General features: G+C 47.6%; 3 protein-coding genes and 1 long non-coding RNA gene across 7 annotated transcripts; 2 read left to right on the top strand and 2 right to left on the bottom strand.

Moving 5' to 3' along the window:
- The first annotated feature begins 1,248 nt into the window (after positions 1 to 1,248).
- On the top strand, positions 1,249 to 3,933 carry tnfrsf9b (tumor necrosis factor receptor superfamily, member 9b). The gene is made up of 7 exons (XM_026996058.2): positions 1,249 to 1,479; positions 2,004 to 2,123; positions 2,284 to 2,421; positions 2,540 to 2,612; positions 2,836 to 2,963; positions 3,087 to 3,224; positions 3,487 to 3,933. Exons 1-7 carry the CDS (start codon positions 1,350 to 1,352, stop codon positions 3,609 to 3,611), a joined length of 852 nt encoding a protein of 283 aa, XP_026851859.2. The 5' UTR covers positions 1,249 to 1,349; the 3' UTR covers positions 3,612 to 3,933.
- Positions 3,934 to 4,165: 232 nt separating this feature from the next.
- Positions 4,166 to 13,177, bottom strand: si:dkey-264d12.1 (vicilin-like seed storage protein At2g18540). 2 transcript variants are annotated; one of them, XM_035520129.1, is made up of 8 exons: positions 12,291 to 13,177; positions 9,188 to 9,341; positions 8,506 to 8,596; positions 5,772 to 5,874; positions 5,398 to 5,483; positions 5,125 to 5,237; positions 4,891 to 4,982; positions 4,166 to 4,651 (listed from the first exon to the last, which is right to left on the bottom strand). In XM_035520129.1, exons 1-8 carry the CDS (start codon positions 12,400 to 12,402, stop codon positions 4,503 to 4,505), a joined length of 900 nt encoding a protein of 299 aa, XP_035376022.1. In that variant the 5' UTR covers positions 12,403 to 13,177; the 3' UTR covers positions 4,166 to 4,502. The 2 variants fall into 2 exon arrangements, with proteins under 2 accessions (XP_035376022.1, XP_035376023.1); XM_035520130.1 differs by having other exon boundaries at positions 5,125 to 5,234.
- Positions 13,178 to 18,272: 5,095 nt separating this feature from the next.
- On the top strand, positions 18,273 to 19,642 carry uts2b (urotensin 2, beta). Of its 2 annotated transcripts, none has more exons than XM_035520160.1 (4): positions 18,273 to 18,560; positions 18,682 to 18,804; positions 19,086 to 19,126; positions 19,227 to 19,642. In XM_035520160.1, exons 1-4 carry the CDS (start codon positions 18,458 to 18,460, stop codon positions 19,335 to 19,337), a joined length of 378 nt encoding a protein of 125 aa, XP_035376053.1. In that variant the 5' UTR covers positions 18,273 to 18,457; the 3' UTR covers positions 19,338 to 19,642. The 2 variants fall into 2 exon arrangements, with proteins under 2 accessions (XP_035376053.1, XP_035376052.1); XM_035520159.1 differs by having other exon boundaries at positions 18,274 to 18,560; positions 19,083 to 19,126.
- Positions 19,643 to 19,974: 332 nt separating this feature from the next.
- On the bottom strand, positions 19,975 to 24,676 carry LOC113592380. 2 transcript variants are annotated; one of them, XR_004775351.1, is made up of 5 exons: positions 24,458 to 24,676; positions 22,892 to 22,951; positions 22,299 to 22,525; positions 21,224 to 21,953; positions 19,975 to 21,102 (listed from the first exon to the last, which is right to left on the bottom strand). It is a non-coding gene; the product is annotated as an uncharacterized LOC113592380 (long non-coding RNA). The 2 variants fall into 2 exon arrangements; XR_003412304.2 differs by having other exon boundaries at positions 19,975 to 21,953.
- Between the last annotated feature and the right edge of the window lie 330 nt (positions 24,677 to 25,006).

The raw sequence follows: 25,006 nt of genomic DNA, 5'->3' as shown, positions 1-25,006 counted from the left end.
TTTAATTTTTAAACATTTGATTTTGAAATGAGTCTCAGACTGGGGACTGTGTATTAGTGTTGTGGGACTGAACGTGCTGAAGCGAACATAAAACGGTAGGAACGCTGGAGACTAACTGAGACATTCCTGTCCCGGCACACTTCCGCCTGGACTTCACGTCTTCCACTTGCCTGCTGATTTTGATTGGCCTGAAATCGCCAGTGGGCGGGAAAAGTGAGGAGTGACTAACAAACTGACCAATAGGATTAAATTAAATTAATTAAATTTAATTTTTGGGGAGAGAGAATCGCAAAAAGGCAAACGGACATCTGGACATTCTTATAAAGGACATGCCTGATGGATGTCAAGCCTAGAGACAAGCAAACATAACGTAGTAATGTTGGCTATCGCTCACAGCTGCATTTAATGAACCAGCAGTCAGACTGCGGCACCTTTGACTTGAGGTTAGGAAAAAAATATTTGATTTCAGGAATTCTGCTGTCTAATTATTCACTAATACAGTGATAATAATGATAATTTTGGGATATCTTCCTGAATTATATGTCTGTGGTTTGACAGGGTCTTATATTCTGCAGTATTTCTTTAATGTGTCAAAAGGAAGCTTAAAAACTCAGTGTTTTTGCTGGTTTCCCAAAGATTTTGTAAATTATGTAAATGAACCCTTGCAGATTAAAAGCAGATGTTCTCACATCTGGATTTACACAAGTTTTTATGGCAGTCGACTTTCCTTTCACTTCACTTCACACACACACACACACACACACACACACACGTCCACATGCACCACACATCTACATCACTGTACACCACGTGCTCTTCCAGTAACAAAGGATGTCATTAATTTGGGCTTAGATCTGTCCCATTGTATTAACAGTCAGCAGACCTATTTAATATCAAGTATAAAAGTACTACAGAAGTATTGGTACCACACTGGTACTTAATATGCAGGTTTGATTGTTTTCTCCGTGGTAGTGTGGGAAATTTTCCTGTGATTTTATTTACTGTTCATAGCAGTAGTTTAATCTTGAGGAATTGCCTCATTAATTTACCACACACACACACACACACACCAAAAAAAGAAACAGTTCATGCAGTAGGAAATTTAGATATCGAGTCATCAGCAGAGCCCTGCACGAATATGTGCTGTTTCACGTGTGTGTGGGTGATGAGAAAGAGAGGTGTCTGTGGTAGGTGTGCATGTGACGTTTTGGAACTTCTGGTCTCTTATGGTAAGCATGAAATCTCTCTCAGTCAGATACTGGCTAGACTTCAGTTTGTCAGCGTTTAGTTTGCATAGACTCTGAGAGACGCAGCGTTTCTGGCGGTGTGCGGCAGAGTGGTGAGGACACATGTGGACTGTTCTGGTTGCGCTGCTGCTGTTTCCCCAGTCACTGGGGTTCAGGGTGGAATCTGGATGTATGAAGTGGAGACACGTTTCCAACCCTGTTTCTGGCGTCTGCTGTGAGGTCTGCCACTCAGGTAAGAGCGCCAAGAGCAACTGTTACTTCTGCCAAAAGAAAGGGGCCTTACCGGGCCTCATCACGAGCTTACCGACACACTACAGAAACAGACAGCATTATCTTATCTAACCCTTATTGATACTTATTTAGAGAGTCTCCTCATGAGAGTGTGGAGTCAAAGTGAACATGTGAAAATTTTAAATGCAGAGTAATTTAAAAATATAAAACTATTGTATTTTTTCTTAATCCAGTTATTTTTTTTAATGTACATCAACAGAAACAGTAACAGGTCAAACTTACAGTCTACAAGTAACTGAAAGCAAGATCTATTACTACTGAGAGAGAGACAGTTAGAAAGAAAGACAGATAGAGAGACAGCTAGAGCGAGTCACAGACAGAAACAAGGAATTCTGTTAAGACTTCTGACCACATCCTGTACATGGACCCAAAGTGACAAAAGTAACAACCACAAAAAGACAGACAAAAACACCCGGGAGTGTGTGTGTGTGTGTGTGTGTGTGTGTGTGCATGCGTGCGGCACAGGAAACCGCATGGTGACAGAGTGTGGCTCTGACCCGACTGGCCTGTGCGAGCCGTGTGCAAATGGAACATACGTCGCCGAGAGCAACGCGATGTTTTGCAGCAGATGCAGTGCATGCACAGGTACTCTGAAAAAACTCCCCCATACTGAATTCATCTACACACACACACACACACACACACACACACACACACACACACACACACACACACACAGCTACACGGTGACCTTACATATGAATATCAGCACCACCATAAATCTATAAATCTATAACTATATAAGCTCCCCAAAGAGTGAAGACCCCCTGCACTTCCAAGCATGATACACAGTGCGAGTGTGTTCATGGCTTCCTGTGTGGAGACCCTTCGTGTTCCTTCTGCATCAAAGAATGTGGCCGAGGTGAAGAACCTACAGACCTCAGTGAGTGAACACATTTACAGGACATTACAGGACTCTCACACAGTCACCATGTCCTGACATAATCATCTTGGACGTTATCTGAGTGTGAGGAGGCTTTTCCACCTCTGTGTGCCTGCAGGAAGCTGCCGGCCTTGTCCAGCAGGGACGTTCAACAACCAGCCCCACAGCCGCTGCGTGAAGTGGATGGAGAGGTGAGGATGCCTAAGAGCGCCTCTCTCTCTCTCTCTCTCCTCTCTCTCTCTCTCTCTCTCTCTCTCTCTCTCTCTCTCTCTCTCTCTCTCTCTCTCTCTCTCTCTCTCTCTCTCTCTCTCTCTCTCTCTCTCTCTCTCTCTCTCTCTCTCTCTCTCTCTCTTTTTTTTAATTTGACCCCAGGTAGGGCAGATCGCTCAGTACCTCTGTGCTTCTTTTTGCCAGCTGTCCTGAACCGGATCAGCGGGTCACGACTCCGGGCACGGCCTTCAGTGACATCGTCTGCAGTACGGAGCCTGACCGCAGACCCACCACACCGCAGGCAGATCTCAGCCCACGACACTCGCATGACTGTATGCAGCACCGGCCTGCCCCACCCACTGCCCCGCCCCACTGCCACACCCCACTGGGACCCGCGCTGATTCATGTTTATTTGCAGTGTCATTGATGCAGTGTGTTCACATGGTTTTCTGCAGCTGTAGGGTTCGTGCTGGCGGTGTCTGTGGTCTGCACCTGTCTGATCATCTGTGTAGCTCTACCGCTGCTGGTGACCAGTGTGTGGAGGAGGGGAGAGCCAATGAAAAAGCCTCAAGACACACAGGAAGTCCTCGCAGGTACGAGACCATGTAAAATGTAGTTACAGGCAGATTCCAGGAAAACACTGATACGCCTCTAAGCAGGATGAATCCCAGTAATCTGAAATAATCTGAAATAAAACACTTTGGCAGAACACTTTTTTGTAGTGAGCTTTTCCTTACAATGTTCCAGCATTACCTGGTAGTGACAATATCTATTTTATTTAGAACATTTATTTCCAGGAATCCGAAAATGCATAATTAACAATATTTCATTGTATGTGTGTGTGTGCGTGCGTAGGTCAGAGGTCAGTGTCTGACCTGGAACACTGTAGTTTCTGTTTCCCGCAGGAGGAGTGTGGGAGCATTAGCGCAGCGTCCCTCATCTCCCACGGCGATGACAAACCCTTCGAGCTGGTCGTGTGACATCACGAGAGACGCGCTCTTTCCAGCATGCACAATGTCTATTTATTTTAGAAATAAAGGATTTGTTTAGTACATAAATGATTTTAAAGCTTGGTGCACTTGTATAGATGTTACTGTATGATACGTTAGTGTTTGATGATATATGGGACATGAAATGAAATTCACTTTGTTTCGTAGTATTTTTATAGCTTTAATTCACATATAACCCTGTTGGATGTATTCTGTTAGCCCTATTTATGGATCTACACACCAAAATGTGATGTATATTACATTTGTTTTGTAAACATTATAAATTCACGTACATTAAAAATCTCTGACCTGAGGCATGTCTCGTATCGTAAGGAATCAAAAACGAGCACAGCACTGTGAGTGGGTGAAGAGTAGAGCGACACCGAGTTTGGTATCAAGTGCAGTGAGTGAGTGTGTGTGTGTGTGTGTGTGTGTGTGTGTGTGTGTGTGTTTGGCGGGCAGGGCTGTTTCAGCTGTCTCAATTCCCCCATGTAAATGTGAAGCAACTTCACATGGTCCTTCAGAAACTACACGACTTCAAACAGTGAACACAGAATACACACTTTTTTATTTAACATTCAGCTATGAACACAGTCTGTTGAGATCTGAAACACTGTAAAGGTGTAAGTGAGTTATTTATAATTACTTCTGGAAGTTATATCAATCTTGTATGGAATTTGAGTTCATTACAAAAAAAGATGTAGAAAGTGAACAAGACTTAATTAACTGCACGAAGTCTGATCAGTTCAGTACCGCATGTCATGTAACTGAAACCTTTATTCCAGTCCTGAATCCTGAAGCTGATCATTCCCTGTTCCAGCTATAGGTGGACTGAGCGTAGACTCTCAGATCTTGCGCCACACAGAATGCTCCAGCGCCACATCACTGCTGCTTACAGTTCTGACATCTCGCTCTCGTTGCTCTGTCGCCCCCTGACTGGTCGCCATGGCGCCTGGTGGGCGGGGCGAAGGCGGGCTCTGGTAAGTAGTCATAGAAGATGCTGTGTGGGGTACGCGGGGCCAAGAGTATGCCTGCAGAGAAGAACACCGGGGCCTGGAGTATCGGAACCTCGCAAACACACCCCACACATCGCGTTACACACGCCACGTAACACACCTTGCGTAACACACCCCATCTAACTTAGCCCACGTAACACCCCAGTGTAACTCACCCCACGTAACACCCCAGTATGACTCACCCCACGTAACACCCCAGTGTAACTCACCCCACGTAACACCCGCTGGCTCATTCCCATCATGCCTGATGTTACCTGATGGGATGTTGGGTCTCCTGTTCTCTCTCTTCCTTCCATTGAACGTTGGGTCCAGTTCCTCCGCGATGTTATGGACAGAATGCGCTCCTCTGTGACCACAAGGACAATGTAGACAACGTATGACTGTAACAATGACAAACCACTGTGTGTGTGTGTGTGTGTGTGTGTGTGTGTGTGTGTGTGTGTGTGTGTGTGTGTGTGTGTGTGTGTGTGTGTGTGTGTATAACTAACAGAGTATAGCGTTGGGGGCCCAGACGGTGCGGATCAAGAACGGGCTCCTCCACAGGTGAGCTCAGGCCCTCTGAGTTCAGTCTCTCCCTGGGCAGGTTCTGAACCTCCACCTGCTGAAGGTGTAACATCAGTACTCCACCTACTGAGTGTGTGTTGGTGAGGATATTAATTGAGCGTGTGTATGTGTTAGTGTCCTCTCACACTGAGTGTGTGTGTGTGTGTGTGTTTTTTATGTGTCTCAATAGATTGTGGGTGGGTGTGTCCATAACCCACCTCCCTGCGAGGTTGCCTGTCCTCTTCTTCCTGCAATCTACGGGCAAGTTCAGCATCTCTTCTCACCTGACCCCACGCCTCCAAACCTGAGAGAGAGAGGTGGGGAGAGGAGAGAGAGAGAGAGAGAGAGAGAGAGAGAGAGACAGACAGTGTGCCACTCTTAAAGAAAATAGTCAATGGCAGAGTGCTGCCACTAGAAGGAGACACACACTGGGATCTAATCAGTCTGATCTCCCTCAGGTGGTCTCACCTTTATATAACAGCTTCACAAAATCCAGGGGGCAGGTTCACCCCTCACAGCCATGCTGCTTGTGCGGGACAAACAAGGAGGGAGAGACTGGCTGGTAGAAACAGCAGACAACCAACTCCCTTACCTTTGCTAAGTGGTGAGGGCCCGCTGTCGTCGTAGCAACCAGCCTCCTCTCTGTGGCGTCTGATCTGCAGTTCCTCGTCTTCCTGCAGATGTCTGGCCATCTCCTGCAGGCATGAGTACAGGTCTGTGAGCTGGTGTAGGACCCACATGCGCACCACACACACGAGCTCCGACATCACACGCCTTACGGTTACTAGGTCTCATGGTTAGTTTGCCGCTGTTAATAATATTTTCAATTCGAAGACCTGCAGGAGAATCTGGGGAAACTTTTGATGTCATTTCAAATGTCAGCTGTACACACACGTTTATCCTCACTGCACCGCTGCTGCGTGTGACGTTCACACTTGACACATGTGCACACACGTTAGCACTCAGCCACGGTGACGCACACACACACACACACACACACACACACACACACACACACACAGGCAGACACATTAAAGCGTCAGCACTGACACGCCACAGACCACGTTTCTAAAAACGAATGTGGTTCAAGCACAAAGCGGTAGCTGTGACCGCATATGCACTGCAGTGATATCAACGCTCACACGCAGACGAAGGACCAAGGACGTTTTCCCATCATGTAATGCGATGTCTTGACACGACCCCGGGGGCGCCATCAATACAGCCTGCTGAGGCCTCCGACAGCAGGCACGGAAAGTTCCACACACATCACTTGAACAACCACAGAAAAAGAACAGCTCACTCACCCGCCCACACACACACACACACACACTCACTCACCCACAGAGTATATACAGGTAGGGGAGCTGAAGCACATGTCTAACACAGCGTTTGTTAACTGTGTTATCTGTGATGTCCAGGTACCGCTTTGATGAGTGTGATATTTTAACATCATTCACAGTTTCAGGTGATGTGATGCCCCATGGTGAGGGTTTGAGGCTCAGGAGGATCTGGTGCCGTGACGTGTGTAGTGGGTCCCAGACACTGTTTCAGTAAATCAGAATTACTTTATGTCTTTCCATATGGGATTAAAAAATGTCATTTAGAATTTAAAAGAAAAGGTATGAAAAAATATAGAAAAATAATATAAAAAAATATTTCAATTTCATGCATGAATTACTTTTGCAGAATAACAGTAGTTCTCCTTCCAGAGCCTATGTACTCTAAACAGCACTACAGCAGGTCAGCCGTGGCCGAGCAAAATTCAATATAGCAGGTGCGAATGTGGGAAGATTCGTCCATTTAGATCTTGACAGCAGAAGGAGAGAATATGTGTGTTAACAGAATTCTCAAGGCCTCAACTTTCACATGGCAGAGGCTTTTTTACCATCACACCAGTTGATTTACACACGTATTCATGACAGAGGTTAAAGGTCGTGGGCTTGTTTGATCTTTACAGTGTTACTCCAGTACAAACAGGAGAGTCTTTCCTCTTGAACATGAGTTTTCATTCTTCAAACACGAGTCTTCCTCAAAACGGTGCAGCGTTAGAAGCTTGTGAAAGTTTTTCTCCACATGGTCGCCAAGGTGATGGATGTCACACTGTTCCACAGAGCACTGACTCCATGGTGGTCATATGACTGACTTTAGGGCGGTCACGTGACTGCCCTTCAAGACTGGCTGGTCACCCTCACTCCAGCTAGAGTCACACACAAATACGCGCGCGCACATACACGCTCACACCGAAAAAATGTCACACTGAGTTTGAACTACCAGAGGGCGACTGCCATCTCCACTGCCATCTCCCTAATGTCTCCAGAGACCTTCTCATAAACAGTGCTTTCTTTCACACACACACACACACACACTGCATCACAGACTTTGCCAGCCTCTTCTCAGTCTCTCTGAGGTGTGAGGAGAGTTGAAGAAGCACAGAATCGTCTTCACTTTTCACTGCCTCTGTGATGACTGTCCTCTCACTACCATGGAAACGCAATGGTTGCCACAGAGACAGCATAAGATGGGTGGTAATAAAGCAGGCTTTTCAGAGCTTGTGCCTTACAAGCAGACAGAAGGAGACACTGGGAGCTAACACAAAGCAGTATGCTGGCCAGAGACCCTAGGATCTCCCTGTCTCTCTCTCACACACACACACACACTCACTTACAGCACACACACAAACACAGATATACATAAACACGCACCCACACACCCATGCATACATAAACACACACACACACACACACACACACATAATAGTTGCATGTAATAGTGGCACCTAGTGGTGAACAAGGTTTTAAGTCAGTGTTTTGGCAGTAACACTTTAGTGGATTGTGACAAACTAGAGTCACACACACACTTGCATCCTCACACACAGGATGGGGTTTGGAAGGACCTCCCTTCTTTGCCCCTGGTTCAGTTAGAAAGCACCCTGTCACCCTGTCACTCTGTAACCCTGTCACTGTCACCCTGTAACCCTGTCACTCTGTCACCCTGTCACTGTCACCCTTTAACCCTGTCACCCTGTCACTGTCACCCTTTAACCCTGTCACTCTGTCACCCTTTAACCCTGTCACTGTCACCCTGTAACCCTGTCACTGTCACCCTGTAACCCTGTCACTGTCACCCTGTCACTGTCACCCTTTAACCCTGTCACTGTCACCCTTTAACCCTGTCACTCTGTCACCCTTTAACCCTGTCACTGTCACCCTGTAACCCTGTCACTGTCACCCTGTCACTGTCACCCTTTAACCCTGTCACTGTCACCCTGTAACCCTGTCACTGTCACCCTGTCACTCTGTCACTGTCACCCTGTAACCATCACTTACCTCATCCTCTTCCTCCCTTCTCCGCTTCTCTTCCTCATGACGTCTAAGCTGTTCTTGAATCATCTTTGCATACTCACAATCTCGCGCCGCCCTGCAAAATGAACCAGAAATAAACACGGAAGTTCCTGCCTGCTCAGTCGCAACCCAGAAATCCCCCTTCCGATGAACACCCCCACCTCCCTCCGGGGGGGGGGGGGGGGGGGGGGGGGGCTGGGTCTTAGAAAAGCTCAACACGGCAGAAAGGTCCCAGAGAAATGTTAACGGGATTAAACTCACTGCCAAAACATTCGGGTTAATGCAAAATCTTTGATGAAGTTTTGACTCAAGACATTTTATCCTTTAACAAAAACTTGGGAGTCAAATCATCTCTTTAAAACAAATCTTAGATACTTCTGTTAGTATCACTGCTAACGTAGTCACACACACACGCACGCACGCACGCACGCACACGCACGCGCGCACACGCACGCACACACACGCACGCACGCACACGCGCACACACACGCACGCACGCACGCACACACACGCACGCACGCACACGCGCACACACGCACACACACGCACGCACGCACGCACGCGCACACACGCACGCACGCACACGCGCACACACGCGCACACACACGCACACACGCGCACGCACACACGCGCACACACGCACACACACACGCGCATTCCATCTCACAGCTGCCGGAGGGCATGACTGAGGCGGGCTGCCCGCTCTTCCTCCTCGTCCTGTAGCCTGCGGGCGAGACACCCGTCGTCCTGCATGTCCTGCACGTCCTGCACGTCCTCTACATCCTGCCTCTTCTGCACGTCACCGCTGTGGAACTGCTCGACTTGGGAGGAGGGCGGGAGAAAAAAAAGACCACGTCACACACCTGTCGCCAGAAACAGTGGCACACTAGGAGAGAAATGCAGGACCAGCGAAGACACAACACACACACACACACACACACACACACACACACACACACACACACACGCGCGCGCACGCACGCACGCGCACACACACGCGCACGCGCGCACGCACATACACGCACACACACGCACACACACACACACACACACACGCGCGCGCGCGCACGCACACACACACGCGCACGCACATACACGCACACACACGCACACACACACACACGCGCACACATGCACACACATGCACACAGAGCTCAGCTGAGGGTTGTCCCCCATCTTGCAGAGCTGAGATCTACAGAAGGAAATCTGTCCCCCAGCCATCTAACTCGAGACAATAGCACAGAACAGGCAGGCTGTCCACACCGTGTGTGTGTGTGTGTGTGTCTGTGTGTATGTGCGATGGGTATGGGTGTGTGTGTGTGTGTGTGTGTGTGTGTGTGTGTACGCATGCGTGTGTGTGTGTGTGTGGGTATGGGTGTGTGTGTGTGTCTGTGTGTATGTGCGATGGGTATGGGTGTGTGTGTGTGTGTGTGGGTATGTGTGTGTGTGTGTGTGTGTGTGTGTGTGTGTGTGTGTCTGTGTGTGCACGCACGCGTATGGGTGTGTGTGTGATGGAAATGGGTGGACTGTATATATACACACACCCATTAGCGTCATGTTCCTTAACCTTGGGCTGAGGTAGAACAGTAAAGGGTTTGTAAAACTGACTGTTATAAAAAGCATGTTTGAGTCTCAATCTCAATCTGTGCTGTGTGTCAAAAAAACCACATCTCACACACGCACACACATGCACACACACTCAAGGACACACACAGGCCTTCCTCTCTGCATGTGATCAGTGTCCATGTACGTGTGTGTTAGTTGTAGTCAAATTCTTCACTTCCACCAGGTGGAAAACAGGGGACCAGAGCAGTGAGGAGGAACCACAGATAAACCAACACTGAACAACACTCAAACGCCACATCAAAAATAGTCTACTCTGTCTGTGGGGCTGTCCTATAGCAGATATCAGTCAGCGTCCGAACACGCCGGACGCGTGGTCCTGTGGAAGCACTGGCAGAGCTCTAGCTCACTCTTTACGAGAGAGCGAGCGCCCTGTGAGCTCAGTCGGAAAAGTCAACATGTCCCCTCCGTGCACACGGCCCAGTTCACAGGTACCTCATACAACTGCATGGAAACTGAGCTGGAAAGAAAACAAAGCTCCCATTACAGGCCACACCACTTGTTGTTTTTACTCAGGCATGCTGGCAAATGGCTTTTTGTGTAACGTCTTAAAAAACACAAAACAATATGATGCATATCAAAGTGAACAGTGGTTGTACTGAAGGACAAGGTCTCCCATCACACGGCGACAGCCGCCCAGTTCTGAGGGCATCAGCTCCACAAATCGCCCTGCCTACACCTCACTGATCGGGGTCGCCCCTGCTCCTATGAAGTCTGTGTGGATCACTCTGACTCACAGACAAGCGTCTGTAAAACCCACAGGACACACGACCCGGTTACACAAAGCTCCCCGCCCTGATGTGTGGCCCAGACGCCTGACCCACCCACCTGGGCACCAGCCACACATCACACAGTTGGTTCAAAGTCAAATATATGACAACATATGACAGAGAGAGAGAGAGAGGGAGAGGGAGAGAGAGAGCGCAACAGGGAACAAAAAGAGAAAGTGAGAGCATGTCTGGGGGAGCAGGCCTTCATGCTCATCTCTCCTCCACTGTGGTCTATATTTGGCACTAGGAGCCAGTGCACTAGGGGTTTATATAAATAACTGGCATGGACGAGACGACACACACACACACACACACACCTCCAAAATCAGGTCAGTGCATTCATGGTGTCAGGTTTTGTACACACACCCACACCAAAATGTTTTACACACACACACACACACACACACACACACACACACACACACACACACACAGTCTGTCTACTATCTGGTCACCTGTTTACATCATCAGTTTTTAACCAGTGAAACTTGAAATGTAATGTTTGACAACAGTTTAACATCACAGACAGAAAATAAGAACAGAAGCCATAAGATAAATAAATCATCTAAAAACAATTTAAGAGCAGAAGGAGTAGAGGAAGCCCGAGTGTTACATTTCTGTTTATAGGTACCACACCTATAAACATATCACTCCCGGTGTGGGAGTGCGTGTTGGGTCTGTAGGCAGGACACCAAGTGTGCTAGTGAGGGTGTGCAGGGTGACCATCACATCTTTCACTCAGTAGTGGAGATGATGATGATGATTAAGATGATACTGCAACAGTATTTCTCAACTCCGCTGAGAGGTTCTTTTCGTCAGCCCATCCCAAACTGGGCCAGCATAATCTAGGACTGGACGGAGGAAGGACGAATGAATGAACACTAGCCGGTTTCCTGCATGAAAATATCATTAACTTTTGTATCTCCACAGTTGTTACAGTTTGAATAATTAAATCTGATCTTGAAACTTTCTTAGATGGGCACCGCATGTGAATTTGCCTCCGATCCCGTGTTACCCAAATGGAAACAGTCTCATCAAACCTCCACAAGACAGGCATGACCAGGCAGGAACTCTGGAGCGTCCCTCACGCCGCTGTCTGTCGCTCACCCACTCGGAGCAGAAGGTGTCTGACGATTCTGCTACACCTGTGAGCCACCACGTCCTAACGTACTTCTGCACTGCGCGTCTTACAGCTCATCACTACTTACTGTTGTAAGGTGCAATTTTACTGTGAAAAATCACATTTATGTCACCGTTGTTTAACAGCGGGTGGATGAACAGTGATGTGAACGAACAGGTTTTTTTTTTAGGGCAATCATAAATAAACCATGTAAATAAAGCATGTAAATAAACACGTAAATTAAGCAGCATACGCACCATGAAAGGTGCGTGGCAGGTGAGGCTGGTTGAGTTCAGAGTCCGTCATCGCGTCACTCAGCCTTGCGGCTCTCTGCACACACTCCGCGTGCACGTGGAGGGCGCGCTCCATGGCTCTGGTCAGGCTGAGCTCCTACTGCACACACTCCCGGGGCATCTGGTCAGGCTGAGCTCCTACTGCACACACTCCCGGGGCATCTGGTCAGGCTGAGCTCCTACTGCACACACTCCCGGGGCATCTGGTCAGGCTGAGCTCCTACTGCACACACTCCCGGGGCATCTGGTCAGGCTGAGCTCCTAGTGCAGCATGCATCTCCAGCTGGCTCCAACGCGCTCATTACAACAGGGCTCTGCTATTCCCTAAAAACCCTTAAATGATGTTCGTGTTCTCCCGTGTCGGGACAATAACAAGAATCTCTCTAGAGATTGATAACATGCCAAAGCATTTAGACAAGAATACCTGATGAATTAGATTTCACAATCATAATTTGTGCAAGCCCGAGCAGAGCAAAGACCCAAACATTTGTCACGAACCAAATATATTAACAAAACAACACGAACGTAACACACTAAAACATTATTTAGGAATGGTTGTCACCTCATAAAAACACTTGGCGTAAGTCGTGTTCGCCCAGGCTGCAATCTTCAGTCTTTAGTCGTCGCCCGTATTTGACAGCGAAACTTCAGGCGCATCCACGCCACACCAGTCCTGATTCCAAACCCCCCAGCTTGCCAAAGGCTAAATTCTCATAGCTGATCCAAAGCGGGTTTAGACATTTGACACTAGACGGATTTTTAAGGCACACAAATAGCTACACGTATGCTAACGTTCGCACAATGTCACTGAGGCACGTAAAAGAAGTTTCTTTTGTTTCTACAGTTGCTACCAAAACCAGCAGATTGAACAGACAGAACAGACGCCATCTGCTGGTCATAAGACAAATTACGGTCTTGCGTCAGTCCGATCGTATTTGCCAGGAGTCGTGAGACTATCAGGACTTTAAAACTCTGTTCAGATTACAGGGCGGTTTCTTCAGTAGGCTTCTCCTAGCTAGGACAGTGGATCTCTCTACCTCACAACCGTACACACATAGACCCGTTCAAGCACTGAATATTCACAATTCACGTTTTATCCAGCACATCACAGACACGTTACACTTCTAAATCAAATTAAAAGTACCAAGAATCGGTCAAAGGACTGAGGCAGAAGTGGATTTTGCATATTCTAAACACCAAGCTGATACACACAACATTGTTTTCTACTGTAACTCCCACTACTGGTGCAAGTGACTCATTTATGTCGGGGACGTGGAGTGAAGTTGTCAGCAGAGGAGATCTGTAAAAGACTTGATCAACAGCCCAGAAGCCCTCGAGCCAGTTTTTCATTCTAACACAGTAAATGGCTCCAACAGCCACCCTCCCGCACGCTTGTCCGTATAAGCATAAACTTGTGTTTACGGCATGTCAGTTTGCATAAAAGTAGCTCTGGTCACATTGTCGTGAAGGTTGTGAATCATTTCAAACTTTTGCAGAGAATTAAAATAGTCCCCTTACAGCTGTGCATAATACAGAACTAAAACTACTAAAACACCTACTATGGTATTATTGCACACAATTTTAAATATTACTGCATGCTGTTACAGTGACTATTACCACTACTATACTACACTTCACTACAGGCAGATATATCAGCTTTTACAATCACTCACACACCGATGAGATCTGGCAGCCACTTTGCGCACAGCGTACTCTCAAACAGAAAACACAGACCCCTGGGGAATGGGGAGGAGGTTAACCAGGACAGAGCACCAAGCAACACTGGACACACACACACGTATCTACAGGCAGGGACTCAAACCAAAGACCTCAGCACTGAGAGGCAAACTTGCTAATCACCAAGCCACCGCACTTTAATTAGGTCTAGTATACTTATTATTACACTACATAAAGATAAAGTTTACCTATTAGATGTCACACCCACACACCCACACAAGGGTCTACAGATATGTGAAGGATCATCCCCTGATTACCACGTTATCCATGTACTTAGTAATAAACCCACTTGTACTTTGGTCTCCTGGTACTTGGTCTTAGTCACCAGATAACAACCATGTTCTTCTTCCTGTTTTTATTTCTGACTTCACCCCAACATTACCCAACACACCCCAACATTACCCGACACGCCCTCCTTCTACTTCTTTTCTCAACTAAAGTTCCTTTATAGAAACGTATGTAAGCACATGTAGCGTGTGGTGTGTGTCTGTGTGTACCCATCAGTATAATGTGTGCTTTGGTTTGTCTCGTTGGATTATCATCTGGTTGGTTAAGGTAGGCTCTGAGTTCACTTACATTTGTCTTAGATTCTGTGAAACTCAAGGCTTGTTGTCTAAACCTAGTTGTTAGTTGCTTGGTAGTGGTAATTACTCACTACAGGTGTAGTTTCGCCCTGACCTTAGGTGTGAATTGAGGGGCGGGCTCAGAGATAAATTAGGACGATTCCACTACAGACATGGTAATCAACATCTGGAGAAGGTTTGGTGGTGTTCTCAATCAGTTCATCTACATCTCACCTACAGGACTTCACAAACTCAGCTAAGTATCTTCTCATATTATCTCATTCCTTTATCTCATACATCCACAAATCGAGCATCTGAAATGTGCTTCACAATTCCTGTCCACATATCCCACAGGTCTCCTTGACACAATCCTAGACGTCACAATCTCAGCAACCTCACTGACTCACAACGCTTCACCATCACATATCGTGGTGGCAGGAGTGCTCTGGAACTGCCAATCTGCTGTCCAGAAGACTGACTTCATCTCAGCATTAGCATCCCTCCACTTCCTACACTTCCTGGCTCTGACAGAAACATGGATCACCCCTGAGAACTCGGCGACTCCGGCTGCCCTGTCCTCTGCCTTTCCATCCACACATTCTCCGAGGCGTCTCAGTGACTCCGGCTGTCCTGTCCTCTGCCTTTTCATTCACTCATTCTCCGAGGCGTCTTGGAAGGGGTGGTGGCACAGGTTTACTAATGTCTCCAGAGTGGCGTTTCACTCCACTTTCCTTCTCTACACTTTCCATCTCCTCTTTTGAATTTCATGCCATTACAGTGTCTTTCCCCACCAAACTTCTTATCATTGTCATCTACTGCCCTCCAGATTCCCTAGATCACTTCATTGATGAGCTCGACAACCTTCTGAGTCAACGCCCCATGGAAGGAAATCCACTCATTCTCCTTGGTGACTTCAACCTTCCATCAGACAAGCTGCATTCCTCCTGCATCCTTCCGCTGTTGACAGCATTTGGCCTCACCCTCAACCACTCTCCTCCGACTCACAAAGCAGGCAATGTTCTGGACCTGATCTTCACCCGCACCACCACAACATCGGACATCGCAGTCACCCCCCTCCACCTCTCGGACCATCACTTTCTATCCTTCTCTTTCCATCCAGTCCTCTCCAACATGTTCCTCCTTCCTCCGTCGCAATCAGCACTCCATAACTCCCTCTTCCCTTACTTCTACTATTTTGTCCACCCTTCCTCACCCTGACTCTCTCTTTGGATACAGTTACAAATACTTTCATTTCTACACTCTCCTCATCAATGAATGAGTGCCCTCTCTCCTCTAGACCTGCTAAGTCCTCCCCACCTGCCACCTGGCTAACAGAAACACTTCACTGCCACAGGAGAGAATGAAGGAATGCAGAGAGGCAGTGGAGGAAATCTCCCGTAGATTCAGACCTCAGCTCATACAAGTCTCTCCTTTCCAAGTTCTCACTGGAAGTAACATCTGTAAAGTCATCCTACTACAGACAGAAATTCAAATCATCATCATCTGATCCATGCAAGCTCTTCACTATTTTTTCTTCTCTCCTTAATCCTCCCCCTCCTTCCTCATCTCTTACTCAGGAAGATTTCATCACCTTCTTTGAGGAGAAGGTTGCAGCAATCCTCCAGTCCTTTTCCTCTGTTCCCACCCCTCCAACCAACATTCCCCAACATCCAACTCTCTGACTTCTTTTTCTCCTCTCTCCACAGATAAAATTCTTCTGACTTCCTAACTTCCAGCAATCCGACTACATGTTCGCTGGATCCAATTCCTTCTGCTCTGTTCCAGACAATCACAAGAGATCTGCTTCCTTTCATCTCTATCATCAACAACTCCTTATCTTCTGGATACGTGCCTACTGCAAAACTGCCAGGGTGGTACCAATCCTCAAGAAGGCCACACTTGACAGCTCCAGTGTTACCAACTACAGACTGGTATCACTTCTCTTTTTCCTCTCAAAAGCCCCTGAGCGAGCAGTTTATAATCAATTGTCTCTTTTTCTCACCCAGAACCAGTTGTATGATCCCAATCAGTCTGGCTACAAACTGGCACATTCTACAGAGATGGCCCTCATAGCAGTGATGGAGAAACTTCATGCTGCTAAAGCTACCAAATAGTCATCTGTTTTAATTCTTCTAGACCTTTCAGCAGCCTTTGACACAGTGAACCACAACATTCTTCTCTCTGTTCTTTCCAGGCTTGGTGTGACTGGCTATTGGAGATGGTTTCAGTCCTATCTGGATGGACGGTCCTATCAGGTGGCATGGAGAGGATCCACATCCAAACCATGTAGACTCTCCACTGGTGTTCCACAGGGCTCAGTATTAGCCTGCCCGTAGCCTGGGCGTAACTTTGGACAACCAGTTGTTGCTCTCAACTCATGTTTCTAATCTAACCTGGTTTTTCAGATTCCTCCTTTGTAACATACGAAGGACAATGATAAGCTACTCAGGTGCTTGTGCAGTCTCTTGTGATCTCAAAGCTAAACTACTGCAACTCGCTACTTGCTGGTCTTCCTCTAAGAGCCATCAATCCTCTACCACTTGTCCAGAATGCAGCAGCACGACTGGTCTTCTATCGAAGTTCACACATTACTCCACTGCTGCGCTCCCTTCATTGGCTCCCTGTAGCTGCACGCATCAAATTTAAAACCTTGCTGCTGGCCTACAAAGCCAAAAATGGACCAGCCCCTTCATACAGGAGGTCAATGGTCAAAGCCCGATCCGTACCTCGAGTACTTCGAACCTCAAGTACGGCTCGGCTTGAAATACCTTGCTTCAGGTCTCATGGACGACAAGCATGGAGACTATTTTGCAGTCTTCAAACGCAGACTGAAGATTCATCTATTTGCAGAATATTTAAAGGACAACTGACACTGCTCCCTTATTGGCTGACTAATTTAGTACTTATTGTAGGGCATTGTTTATGTTGTTTAACAAACTCTAGCACTTAGTTTATAGCACTTATCATTGTTTAAGATAGACCTTATGTATACTGCTAGGTATCAGCATTCATCCCTGTATTCTACAGTATTCTAGTTCATTGGTATGTTTAATTCTAACCTACTGTACTGTACTTGGATATATTCTATGAGTAAATGACAAAGCACTTTTGTAAGTCGCTCTGGATAAGAGCGTCTGCTAAATGCTGTAAATGTAAATAATAATAATAATAAGTTAAAATTGGGGGGGGTGACTGGCTGTGAGAACACAGACAACATTAACGATATTAAACTCCAGATTTCAGGAGTCCTGTATGACCTTCCTGAAGGCGCAAAGTAAGGGAACGACGTGCCTGATCAGAGAACAGTGACGCAGTGACTGCAGGGGCCTCTTAAAGAAATGAGTCACCCCAGGCCCCGCCTCGCCCCAGGCCCCGCCCACCCCGCGCCATTCTCACACCTGCACACGGCCAATTTACGAGCTTGGCGGTAAACCACACAGGCCCAGTCCTGGCCACCGGAGACGTACGTAGCCGCTTTTACAGCTCCGTCCAAAATGTGCTGCTGCTGTTCTGGATTTACAGTCGGAACGTGCTGAAAGTTCTGGGCCAAAGGGCTAGAGAGGCGGAATACCGGGAATGAGATGAGCTGAGAGGGGTGCGATGGCTGGACTGGACAGGTGTGTCCGTGACTCACGGACAGAGAGACATATAAGGGGAGGATGGGAGCAGAGGAACACGTCTAGTTGAGACACCCCGACTGAGAGTGCACGCGCATCTGTAGCTGGAGCGTTTTTAGTCAGACATCCTGAGTGGAAGAGTGCACGTTCTCTAGCTAGAGTGTTTTTAGTCAGACATTCCTACTGGAAGAGTGTGCATTCTCTAGCTGGAGTGATGCTGTGCAAACTACTCCTGTCCTGTAGTCTTCTGTTCTTTGCTCTGGAACCTCTGCCGGCTCACCCCTTCATACACTCGGACATGCCCTATACAGGGCCGGGTGAGTGCTGCACACACACACACACACACACGCGCACACACACGCGCACACACACACACGCGCACACACACACTCTCACGTGCCCCGTGCGTGTAAAGAGATGGGTGTTTCTCTATTTCAGTGTCAGACGAGGACGAGCAGACTGATCCCGGGGAGCGGCTGTACCCTGCCCTGCCGTACCCATCCTGGGGCGCCGGGGGGATTGGTTACCCCTCCCTCCTCAGAGGGGACATCAACAGGGAAGGTGAGAAGGGTGCAGTTATGCCTACTGTACACAGGTTCAGGTGGTGATCACACGTTCATTCCTGATTTTCCAGTTGCATGTCTTTCACTTGGTTCTCAGTTTTTGTTAATAGGCAAAAGCATTTGCAATTTAAATGAGTGTAATCCATGGATATAACTAAAATAGTTTTAAAACTGAAAAATGTATAGTTTTACACATTATTTCTTATGGTTCCCATATATCAGAATGCTATATGTGTCCTGACTGTCGTTCAGTCTGATCTGATATCTGCTCTCCAGCAGGTCTGCGAGCAGCTGGTCCTTTCCTCTCAAGAGCTGTGGAGGTAAGCGTGTGTGTGTGTGGGGGGGGGGGGGGGTTGGGGGTTGGCGCACCAGTGCCAGGTACAATGGTGTCATGCTCTCAGGTCGTGTGCTGTTCTGCAGGTGCTTCTGGGTAGGGTCTCCCGGGAACGCCCCCTCGTCCAAGTCCTGGGGGGTCGCAAACCATACAAGAGAGGAAGCAGCACAGACTGTTTCTGGAAGTATTGTGTTTGAAACAGGAAACACCACAAACTAAACATGAGCACACACTCACACTCACACACACCCACATGCACAGACACTTATTTGCACCCCCTCTGTAACTGGTGCAATGCAAGTGAATCACCACTTGACTCACAGTGTGTGCATATGCAAACTCATGCATATGCAGATCTGATGCAAATTTCTTTTGTACATTTACTTTAGCACTAATGTAAATAGAGTAAATATTGTAAAACAAAATGTTAAATAAAACAGCAAATATAAAGCCCTGTGTTTCAATTGCAAATGTGAAATAAAGAGCCATGATTGAAAAAGGACATTTGTTTCTATGGTTGCATGTACATTCTCCCATATAAAATCATTTAAATATTTTATGAACAAAAAAATTATTAAATAAAAATCATTGAAATACACAACAAGCTGAATGTTCATTCCGGTCTTTTATTTAGTTTTTCATGGTGTCTCAAAATAGTTCCCTGAAGACAAAAACTAGTTCTTGATTTGAGTAGATATTCTTTTTTTGAATGTATTAAAATACATAGTACTGTTATTTACATTTAGCATGGCTAAAACTGCACAAAAACAGCACAAACTCCCCCAAACCCCCAGTGCTTGCTGTGTCAGCACAGATGCTTTTGCATTCTTCTACGAATTGGCCCCGCCTCTTAAGTCTCAAACAGATCAGCCAATCAGAATGCAGCAACATGACTGACTAACCATAGAAGTGTGGGCAGAGAATAAGCTGAGGAGGAGACACACCCATGGTTCATCTGGCACAGTGCTTGAACAAATGAAGTAAAAACCAAAGTCAGAGGCAGAGTCCTCTCGACTCCGCCTCCTATCTGAACCAATGGTGAAGGGGCGGGGATGGCAAGCGGTCTAAGCGTGGGAGTGCCGTGAGAGGGGGAGGGGAGTCAGGTGTTGGAGGCGGGGCTGTCTTGAGTGGGCGGGGCTGAGAGTGTGTTGGCACACTGCTGTCCTCCACAGTGGCGTGAACAAAACAAAACATGGGAGAAGAGACAGACAGTCCGCAGATACATGGGGGAGGGACACATCACAAGGGTCACGAGGGGTAAACAGATGAAAAGTCAAACACTTGTGTTATGTTTTGTGAGCAAAAAATGAGCAAAAGCTGAAGAAACGTGTCTCACGTCAAAGGCTAAAGAAACGTTTCTCGTGTCAAAGGTCACACTTTGGAACTCTTTCCAGAAACGCAAGTTACACACTCCGAACATCCTTTTGAATGAACGTGTGCAGAAACAAGGCCGCTAACCATCGAGCACAGATACTGTCTGCTGCTATAAACATCTCTGAGTGTTGAGCACACATCCGGTCACACTCACACTCACACATACCGACACACTCACACGCACCGTCACACTCTCAAATATCTAAGCCTGTTTAAGAGAGTCTGCCAAATGCCATAAACAGAGACACACACACACACGCCTCCTTCAGCATGTTAACAACCTGACTCTGGGCCAACCACTCGGCCAAGACATTCTCCAGCAGGTCAAGAGTGTGTGGAGTGTGTGTCGCGTGTGCGTGGCACGAGTGTGGCGTGTGTCTGGCACGTGTGTGGAGTGCATGTGTGTGTGTGAGGCGTGTGTGTGTGGAGCTCCACCCCTGCATGCTGACCTCCTTGGGGGAGATGTGGGGGCGGAGCCATAAACACACCTGTCCTGGTTCCACTCTCTGCTCCTGGGAGAACCAGGGCTGCAGAGGCTGTAGAACTGACAGTTTGGCCTGGTCTTCCTCCAGAACCTGCGCCGGGCCCCTGCACAGCGATACACACGCACGTGGAATAGAGGCCATGCCCAATCACACTCTCACACACTCACACACACAGGAACTGGGGGGTCAGAGAGGAAGCTGATTGGCTAAGCATTGGACTTTACCTCATCAGAAGATCGGAATCAAGGACTTCTGCAGTTCGGAGAACGGCGGAGTACCAAAGGACACGGATGTTCCGTTCTCCTCAAATGGCATCTGACCTGCCCCTGTCTGTGGGTTGGAACCCGCGTGTGGGTCGGTACCTGCATGGCTGGTGGAGGTGCCATTTCAGCCCAGGGAACCTCTGGACTCTCCGGAACTGCTGCCTGAGGCGTCGGAGCCCATGCTGGAGCGAGCGTAATATTTTACCACCGTTAGTAGTTCGGTACTAATTATGTCCCTCTTCTGTACCTGTAGTGACTTTCCCAACAGGTGAGAGGTTCCTCCGAGACTACAGGTAGCTCCAGTATAGTACACGCTCCTTGTATGTGTCCTCCCATAGGTTACCGTTGCTGTCACTGGACGATGCCACGCCGTTACTGCCCAGCTGGTGTGGACCAGCTGGGGAGAGAGTGAGGAGAGAATCAGGGGTCAGGGGGTCAGCAAATTTTGAAGGATTGGCCAAAGTGGCCCTGACCCTTAACCCTGACCACTGTGGGCACACACATGTTCCACTCATCTCCTCTTCTCCTGAGGAAAACTAGGAGAAATCTGAACAACAAAACACCAGTACCACCAGTACCAGTGTCTCAACTACAGTTTGTAGATCACGGCCTACAGCTCTTTATGTCCTTGTGCATCATGGGAAGATCTGTCCTGTTACACTTTGCAAACATGCCTTCGTTCAAGGGCCCCCTGTACACACACGTGCGCACACACACACAGACAAACACGCACATGCATGCACACACACACACACAAACACACACATGCACAATTACTGTGGTTTTACCAATTATCAGTTAATTATCAATTACAATTACACACACACACACTTTCTAATGCACTTAAACATTATGAGAAAGAAAATCACAGAAAATACAGATGTACATCCTAACCACACCCCATGTGCGGTATGTGTGTGGGGTGTAGGGAAAAAACGTCTTGAGAAAACTGTGATGGGTCCACTGTAGTTTTGCTTCTACCTGGATTAACAACCATGACTACTGAGACCTGGTCAGAGGAGTCACTTTCACTGACCTTGAGCAGTATGTCCAGACGGCGTCTCAGCAGGTGTGCGAGAACAGGCGTGTATGGCTGGGTGCCTGCTTACGTGCGGACTTTGTGTCTGCCGATGATGAAGGCCACTTTGCGACTCCAGGGGTTGATGAAGCTGGACCAGCTGGAGTCCAGCGTGACGTAATCCTCATTCTGACAGCGGAGGCGCAGTGGGGCGTGGTCAAAGGGCTGGCCCACGTACTTCAGGACTAAAAACACAACCACCAAGGATACATGAGGCAGAACTCCGCCCCAGAGAAACTCCACCCCTGCAGAACTGAGGCACACACGTTTCAGTGAATCAAAACAATCGTGACTAAAGAAAAAGTCATTGACAGAACTGGGGTGTGTGTGGACTGTGTGGAGCAGACCACGTGAAGCTTTCACCCAAATCCACGGACCAGACCGTCCACAAAATCAGTACAGAGGTGAACGTGACCCGATTAGACCCAATTAGAGCCTGAGAGACACGGTAGGCTGTGGACTGAACGTAGGGCCAGTGTCTAGTCATTTATGGAAAAGTAGGAGTCATGTGTTTTGTGAGTGTGAGTGTATTTAGAGTATGGTGTGCGTACTTTTGTGGTGCATGGTGAGCATCAGGCTGTGGTCTTCAGTACTGAGTTGCCAATTAGGCCCTGAGGGAGGCAACAGACTGGAATGAAACAGGTTTATGTGGCTTTTGAAGAAGCCAATATGAAAACAAACACTTTTGTTCTGTAAACCCCGGGAACATCTGAGAACATCACTGGAACTTAAGCTGGAAGCCCACTACACACTCCACACTGCCAGGGTCTTTGGGTGAGAAGGGAACGCTCAAGTCTTCACCGCTGTCACCAAGCAACGCACCAGCCAATCAGCTGCAGTCCTGTTCTCCAGGTTTATTGGGCGCTGAGTGTGATTTATTCTAGACCAGTTAGATGCTTAGTGGTGGAAATAACAGGAAAAAATCTGTATATTTGATAATGGAGACTCATTGTAGCCTCCACCCACAAAGATAATAATAAAAATAATAACAACAACAACAACAATAATAATAATAATAATTATTATTATTATTATAATGTGAAAGCTGTGATACTGAGAACCTTCTACTACACAACTGAGAAAAAAATACACAAGTTCAGAAGTACGGCAGAAGAGCAGAGAAACGTCGTGTGAGGTTGTCTGAGGTGATAGGAGGGCATCTGAGGTTTCAGGGCAGAGGGCAGGACTGACAGCGTAACAGTTCACCAGGACATCACCAGGACTATTTGACACTGCAATTTAAGATTCCTGAGACACGAGACTAATGTTTTAGCATCAAAGTTTGTGGCTGTCACAAATCCAAATTTCAAAATGTTTTATCAGCATGACGACAGAACAGTCTTAAAGATATTAAAGATATTCTTTATGTTCATATCGAGATATTAGACGCGAGCAGCGATGGTCCACTTTATGCACTCGAATGTTCACTGTATAACGTGCATTTCCATTAAATCTTTTCTTTAATTTCTTCTTTGTTCTGGGGTTTCCTTTGCTCATTGATCACATCACGGTTTTCACTCTCATCTCACATGAACCCTGAGGTGCAGGTGGTGATGTTGACCTCCCCCGCGAGGTTCAGACGGGGAAGGACTCAGTCGTGTGCCTTACGCTTCCTACGACATCTGATAGCACCTGCACACAACCGGTAACCTTCTCTGTTCTTCCAGGTGAATTTCACAAGAAAAAGCAACACATCTCTACAGAGCAGACAGGAGAGGAGACAACAGAGGAGCTACTTTATTATTATTGCTGTTATTACAGCTGTAGCTGCAGGTGTGGCTCCATTCCGCACCAGGCTGGCTGTCGCGCACGTGCACCGGCACGAGCGAGTCAGTGGCAACGCCACACAAAACACTGAAGTTGTCAATGTGGCTGTTGTACGTCGTAATAAAGCGCCATAATTCAAGAGTTTATATTTGTAATGACACTGTGCAGCAAGTTATTAAAGAGGTTAATATCACGTGTCTGTGTGAACGTCTCACTAGGCGACGCGCCCATGGAAACGCGACACGCGTGTGTGGACACTCAAGCAGCGAGGTTTGCGCGAGCGAGCTGCCCATGATTTATGTGCGTTAACCAGACACATTTGACGTTTCTCTTTAATGTAAGTTTCAAACCTTCAGTGTTGTGCTTCACCTCCAGAACACATCAAAGCGGGGATGGAAAGTTCTTGCTAGCGCGAGTCGACACTTGTTCGCTCGAGACTTCTTTGTCTTGTGAAAACTCCTGAAAAGAGCCGTTCAGCGCGAGCAGTGTACGCCGTCCGCGCGCATATCCGCGTGTGACGCGTGTCGTTGTTTATGTTCTATTTTTGTCGCGCTCCAAATCCCTAGAGATCCACGGATTACTGCAACGCGAGTTCAGTAAGCGCAAACCACGCCCCCTGCACGCCCAGTTGCCTCCAAGCCACGCCTCTGCACGCATATTTGCCTCTAAACCACGCCCCCTGCACACCTATTGGCCAGACGCTTCCATAGACACATTGTGGTTGGCTATCCTGCAGCACCGGTGGTTATAAACACAGCGAGCGTTCCAGGCGAGGCCTCACGTGTTTCCCCTTGTTATACAACAGAGTGGTACCGACCGCCAGGGGGCGCTGGCTCAGGTCTGTAACGAGTCAAGCTCTGGTACTGAATGAGCTCATACCGAGGGGAAAGGTGAAAATG

Source organism: Electrophorus electricus, chromosome 20 (genome assembly GCF_013358815.1).
Source record: "Electrophorus electricus isolate fEleEle1 chromosome 20, fEleEle1.pri, whole genome shotgun sequence".
Classification (NCBI taxonomy): domain Eukaryota; kingdom Metazoa; phylum Chordata; class Actinopteri; order Gymnotiformes; family Gymnotidae; genus Electrophorus; species Electrophorus electricus.
The sequence above is the reverse complement of the archived record's forward strand: the minus strand, read 5'-3'. Positions and strand labels throughout refer to the sequence as shown.